Source organism: Scyliorhinus canicula, chromosome 20 (assembly GCF_902713615.1).
Source record: "Scyliorhinus canicula chromosome 20, sScyCan1.1, whole genome shotgun sequence".
Taxonomy (NCBI): Eukaryota; Metazoa; Chordata; class Chondrichthyes; order Carcharhiniformes; family Scyliorhinidae; genus Scyliorhinus; species Scyliorhinus canicula.
In genome coordinates this window covers 97,861,177-97,867,873 of record NC_052165.1, presented here as the reverse complement: position 1 = coordinate 97,867,873, position 6,697 = coordinate 97,861,177, and the positions used below count along the sequence as shown (strand labels likewise).

General features: G+C 52.7%; 1 protein-coding gene across 1 annotated transcript; it reads left to right on the top strand.

The window, feature by feature from the left end:
* Window positions 1–557: 557 nt before the first annotated feature.
* On the top strand, window positions 558–4,447 carry LOC119955152 (3-methyl-2-oxobutanoate dehydrogenase [lipoamide] kinase, mitochondrial-like). The gene is made up of 2 exons (XM_038781086.1): window positions 558–745; window positions 3,466–4,447. The coding sequence occupies exons 1-2, from the start codon at window positions 633–635 to the stop codon at window positions 3,608–3,610; spliced, it is 258 nt and encodes an 85-aa protein (XP_038637014.1). The 5' UTR covers window positions 558–632; the 3' UTR covers window positions 3,611–4,447.
* Window positions 4,448–6,697: the final 2,250 nt, after the last annotated feature.

Here is a 6,697-nt window from a genome sequence, read left to right as displayed (position 1 = left end):
CTGTGAGGCAATAATGCTAACCACTGTGCTACCAAGCCGTCCCTATAATGAGAGGCTGAGCGAATTCCATTTTCTCTGGCGTTTATAAGAGAGAACATTCACGGTTCTGATCGGGTGTGAAAGGATAGACACAGAGTTTGTTTACCCACCCACCCCGGGCTCGGGAATCTAGAACATGGAGGATGGGGAGTGGAGACATTCTCAGGATAATGAGTCGGCCATTTTGGACTCAGCTGAGGGGAAATGGCTTCACTCGGAAGGTTGTCAATCTTTGGAATTCTCTCTCCCAGAGGAATGTGGGTGCTCCGTCGCAGAGTAGGTTCAAGACCGGGATCAATTGATCTCTGGTTTCCCGGGGAAATCGAGGGGGATCAGCCGGGAGGGCGGAGTTGAGGCGAAGGGGTAGCCACAATTGTACTGGGTAGCAGAGCTGGCTTGAGGGGCTGAATGGCGTCCGATTTCGTATCTCCCTCCAGTTGCTCCACTTGATGTGGTGCGTTGATTGTTCTGGGAGGAAAGAGTTTCTTCAACCAATCATTTTTGTTTCTACCCCTCTCCCCCCAACCTTCCTGATTGTTGACAGGATTTCCGACCGGGGAGGAGGAATTCCACACAAATACTTGGATAAAGTCATGGATTACCACTTCACCACGGTAGAGAGCAGCACTCAGGAACTGCCGAACAACACCATCCTGGGGAACATGGTGGACATGGTCAACAGTGGGCAGTCCAACCCGATGCACGGGTATGTAATCTGACCCCTTCCCGTTCCCTCCCACTATACACAATCCCAATGGTCCCAAATCCCTTCCCGTTCACTCCCACTGTCCACAATCCCAATGGACCCAAACCCCTTCCACATTCACTCCCACTGTACACAATCCCAATGGACCCAAACCCCTTCCCGTTCCCTCCCACTGTCCACAATCCCAATGGACCCAAACCCCTTCCACATTCACTCCCACTGTACACAATCCCAATGGACCCAAACCCTTCCACATTCACTCCCACTGTACACAATCCCAATGGACCCAAACCCCTTCCCGTTCACTCCCACTGTCCACAATCCCAATGGACCCAAACCCCTTCCCGTTCTCTCCCACTGTCCACAATCCCAATGGACCCAAACCCCTTCCCGTTCACTCCCACTGTCCACAATCCCAATGGACCCAAACCCCTTCCCGTTCCCTCCCACTATACACAATCCCAATGGACCCAAACCCTTCCACATTCACTCCCACTGTACACAATCCCAATGGACCCAAACCCCTTCCCGTTCACTCCCACTGTACACAATCCCAATGGACCCAAACCCCTTCCCGTTCACTCCCACTGTCCACAATCCAATGGACCCAAACCCCTTCCCGTTCACTCCCACTGTACACAATCCCAATGGACCCAAACCCCTTCCCGTTCACTCCCCACTGTACACAATCCCAATGGACCCAAACCCCTTCCCGTTCACTCCCACTGTCCACAATCCCAATGGACCCAAACCCCTTCCCGTTCCCTCCCACTGTCCACAATCCCAATGGACCCAAACCCCTTCCCGTTCCCTCCCACTGTCCACAATCCCAATGGACCCAAACCCCTTCCCCTTCCCTCCCACTATACACAATCCCAATGGACCCAAACCCCTTCCCGTTCACTCCCACTGTCCACAATCCCAATGGACCCAAACCCTTCCACATTCACTCCCACTGTCCACAATCCCAATGGACCCAAACCCTTTCCCGTTCACTCCCACTGTCCCACAATCCCAATGGACCCAAACCCCTTCCCGTTCATTCCCCATTGTGCACAATCCCAATGGACCCAAACCCCTTCCCGTTCACTCCCACTGTCCACAATCCCAATGGACCCAAACCCCTTCCCGTTCACTCCCACTGTCCACAATCCCAATGGACCCAAACCCCTTCCACATTCACTCCCACTGTACACAATCCCAATGGACCCAAACCCCTTCCCGTTCCCTCCCACTATACAAAATCCCAATGGACCCTAACCCTTCCACATTCACACCCATTCTAAACAATCCCAATGGACCCAAACCCCTTCCCGTTCCCTCCCACTATACACAATCCCAATGGACCCAAACCCCTTCCCGTTCCCTCCCACTATACACAATCCCAATGGACCCAAACCCTTCCACATTCACTCCCACTGTACACAATCCCAATGGACCCAAACCCCTTCCCGTTCACTCCCACTGTACACAATCCCAATGGACCCAAACCTCTTCCCGTTCACTCCCACTGTACACAATCCCAATGGACCCAAACCCCTTCCCATTCACTCCCACTGTACACAATCTCAATGGACCCTTCCCGCTCATTCCCACTGTACACAATCCCAATGGACCCTTCCCGCTCATTCCCACTGTACACAATCCCAATGGACCCAAACCCTTCCACATTCACTCCCACTCTAAACAATCCCAATGGACCCAAACCCCTTCCCGTTCACTCCCACTGTACACAATCCCAATGGACCCAAACCCCTTCCCTTTCCCTCCCCACTGTACACAATCCCAATGGACCCAAACCCCTTCCCGTTCCCTCCCACTGTACACAATCCAATAGACCCTTCACGCTCATTCCCACTGTACACAATCTCAATGGACACTTCCCGCTCATTCCCACTGTACACAATCCCAATGGACCCAAACCCCTTCCCGTTCACTCCCGCTGTACACAATCCCAATAGACCCTTCCCGCTCATTCCCACTGTACACAATCTCAATGGACCCTTCCCACTCATTCCCACTGTACACAATCCCAATGGACCCAAACCCCTTCCCATTCACTCCCACTGTACACAATCCCAATGGACCCAAACCCCTTCCCATTCACTCCCACTGTACACAATCCCAATGGACCCAAACCCCTTCCCATTCACTCCCACTGTTCACAATCCCAATGGACCCAAATCCCTTCCCATTCACTCCCGCTGTACACAATCCCAATAGACCCTTCCCGCTCATTCCCACTGTACACAATCTCAATGGACCCAAACCCGTTCTCGTTCACTCCCCACTGTTCACAATCCCAATGGACCCAAACCCCTTCCCGTTCTCTCTCACTGTTCACAATCCCAATGGACCCAAACTCCTTCCCGTTCACTCCCACTGTCCACAATCCCAATGGACCCAAACTCCTTCCCGTTCTCTCCCACTGTCCACAATCCCAATGGACCCAAACCCCTTCCCATTCACTCCCACTGTACACAACCCAATGGACCCAAACCCCTTCCCGTTCACTCCCCACTGTACACAATCCCAATGGACCCAAACCCCTTCCCGTTCACTCCCACTGTCCACAATCCCAAAGGACCCAAACTCCTTCCCGTTCACTCCCACTGTACACAATCCCAAAGGACCCAAACTCCTTCCCAGTCACTGCCGTTGTGTGTTTAATAGGAAGAATCCCAAATCTGATGCCTCTTGCCTCTTCATTTTGACTACAGGTTTGGATTCGGACTGCCCACCTCACGTGCTTACTCCGAGTACCTGGGCGGCTCTCTGGTGGTCCAATCACTCCAGGGCATCGGGACTGATATCTACCTGCGCCTGAGGCACATCGATGGGAAGGAGGAGAGCTTCCGAATTTGAGCGATGGATGGATAGGATTGGTGGGGTTCCCCGCCATCTGAGGTCACCGTGTGTTGATGGGGGGGGGGGATGCGGGGTTAGATTGGGGACAGGGCGAGGGAGAAATAACGGTAAGAAATCAAACAGGAAAATAAAAGGAACAGGAGGATTGAGAGAGAGTTTACAATGTAGCCCGGCCACCGTATGGTGTTGACTCGTGCGGAGGTCGTCAGTGTGACTTTTTTTTCCACGAGGTGCAACGTGGCATTCCGAGTTGGGCTTTGTTAGTCTGACGGCCATTTTGAGGTTCCCAGGCCATTCCTCTTCTCCCCCCCCCCCCGCCCCCACACCTCATGTTAGCATCACAGCCATTGAGAAATCCAGGGACCATGACACTCCAATTAATCCAGTAATGCATCAACAAGTCTGGCATCTCCCAGAAATTCCCGGACCACTTTCCCTTCAACTCCCACCGGCATCCATTTTCAAACTTTTGGGACCCTTTTCCACGTGGCGTCGGCTGTTGTTCAGGGACCATTCCCCACCAGTTCGAATGTCGGAGGGAAGAGGGTGTCACAATTTTAGAATTCACGGACGCCCCCTCACCCCGGTCTGACCTATATGCTGTCAATTTGGACAGGATCAATAACACTCCAATTAGCGAATCATCAAGTTGGTGGCCATTTTGTTGGGGCCTGCTCTCTGCTGCCCCCCCCCATCCCACCACTTCTCGCTCTGCCCCAAGATGTTTGGGCCAAATTAGAAGCCATTTTGCTGTGTGGCGACATCTGATTTTGAGTGATGCCAATTAGCAAGAATCAATCTCTCTCTCTCTCTCTCCTCAGCCTGTCACAACTATCTGTCTTTGTGTTTTTTGTTGCTGTTCTTCATGTTTGCGAGCAGCCGTCCCCCTACGGGAAAGTCTGGCATTTGATTTGGTTGCAGATGCACCTCCCCCTCTCCCTCTCTCCATGGCTGGTGGAGAGGTTGAGGCTGGGAACAATGAAATGGTGGCATGGACCACTGCCCCGTTCCTGGCCTGATTCTTCAAGGTGAGGCTGTCTCCCACTGAGCAAGGCCATCTGCGTGGAGGCAAGCCTAGAAAATGGGTGCTTCCCAACCTTCGGATCTCTCAGACGGTCAGCGTGAGGGAGAGCCACACTGTCAGTGCGGCACCCTACAGAGCTGACCATGTGTCGGGAGGGTCAGTGCTCAGTGAGTGTCAGAGGATCAGCGCTGAGGGAGTGTTGAACTGTTGGAGGGTCAGCGCTGAGGGAGCGTTGAACTGTTGGAGGGTCAGCGCTGAGGGAGCGTTGAACTGTTGTAGGGTCAGCGCTGAGGGAATGCCGCACTACCCGAGGGTCAGCGCTGTCTGAGGGAGTGTCACACTGAGGGTCAGCGCTGAGGGGGTGTCCCACTGCCTGAGGGTTAGTGCCATGGGGACGTCGCATTGCCCAAGGGTCAGCGCCAAGGGAGAGTCTCACTGAGGGTCAGCGCTGAGGGAGAGTCTCACTGAGGGTCAGCGCTGAGGGAGAGTCTCACTGAGGGAGAGTCTCACTGAGGGTCAGCGCTGAGGGAGAGTCTCACTGAGGGTCAGCGCTGAGGGAGCATCACATCATCTGAGGGTCAGCGATATGGGGGAGCCACACAGGCAGGTGAAACAGAGGGTCCTGTCAATCCCTTAATGAACATGACCAATATCAGCTCGTTATCACGCTGTATGTGGGTAAAATGGCTGCTGTGTACTTGTACCTGTGACCACACGACAAAGGATTAGGGCCCAGTTTCTGAGAGAACTTTGGAACAGCCTGGAATCGGTTCTCGTGCTCAGACTCTCCAATAGGCACACTTGAATGCAGATTATGAAGTAAATTCTGGGCACTCCACCACCCAGTCCCACAGTGGAGCAGACGAGATCTCCGCCTGGAGTAGCGGTGGCAAGCTTTCAATCCTCCACCACCAGCTCTGAACCAAGAAGTGGGATTAAGGGGGGGGGGGGGGGGGGGGGGGGTGAGATAAGACTGGGTGGGATTAAACTGCCCTTTTAAAGGGGGGGGGGGTTGAAGGTGAGAGGGATTGGACTAGATTGGAGAGGTAGATTAGACCGAGTGGGATATTAAAGGGTGCTGGGAGTGGGGGGGAGAGTGGGATTAGACTGGGTGGGATGTTAAAGGGTGCTGGGAGTGAGGGGGACAGTGGGTTTAGATTGGGTGGGATATTAGAGGGGGAGAGTGGGTTTAGACGGGATAGTAAAGGGTGAGGGCAGAGAGTGGGATTAGACAGGGTGGGATATTAAAAGTATGTGAAGAGGGAGTGGGATTAGATTGGGTGGGATATTAAAGGGTGAGGGGAGAATGGGTTTAGATGGTGGGATATTAAAGAGTGGGATTAAACGGGCTAGTAGAGTGAAGGCAGTGAGGGGAAGAGTAGGTTTAAACTGGGTGGGATATTAAAGGGTATGGGGAGAGTGGCATTAAACTGGGTGGGGACCTTAAATGGTTGAGACTGGATGGGATATTAAAGGGTGTGGGGTTACACTGGGTGGGATGTGAAATGATGCAGTGAGGGGGACATTTCAGGGAGTGGGATTCCACTGGGAGGAATATGATGTTGGGAATGAGGGGGATTTGACTTGCTGGGATATTGAAGAGTCTTGAGGACTGGTATTAGACTGGGTGGGATATTAAACGTAGTGGAGAGTGGAATTAGACTGGGTGGGATATTAAACGTAGTGAGGTGAGAGTGGGATTAGACTGGGAGGTTTATTAAAGGGTGTGGGGAGTAAGGGAGAAGAGTGATTAGACTGGGTGAGATATTAAAGTATGTGGAGAGGAGGAGTGAGATTAGACTAGGTGGGATGTTAAATGATGCAGGATGAGACTAGGTGGGCTATTAAAGCGTGCAGAGAGTGAGATTAGACTGGGCGGGATATTAAAGAGTGATGAGAAAAGTGGGATTTGACCAGGTGGGATATTTAAGAGAGATTCCACGGGTGGGATAGTATAGGGTGTCGGGAATGAGGGGGATTTGATTGGATATTAAATGGTATGGGGTTAAACTGGGTGGGATATTAATGGATGAGGGGGAGAGTGTGATTAGACTGGGTGG

Coding starts and splice junctions, on each gene's coding strand:
- LOC119955152 (XM_038781086.1), top strand. CDS start 633: ATGGATTACCACTTCACCACGGTAGAGAGCAGCACTCAGGAACTGCCG. Junction 746..3,465: donor CAGTCCAACCCGATGCACGG/GTATGTAATCTG, acceptor TTTTGACTACAG/GTTTGGATTCGGACTGCCCA.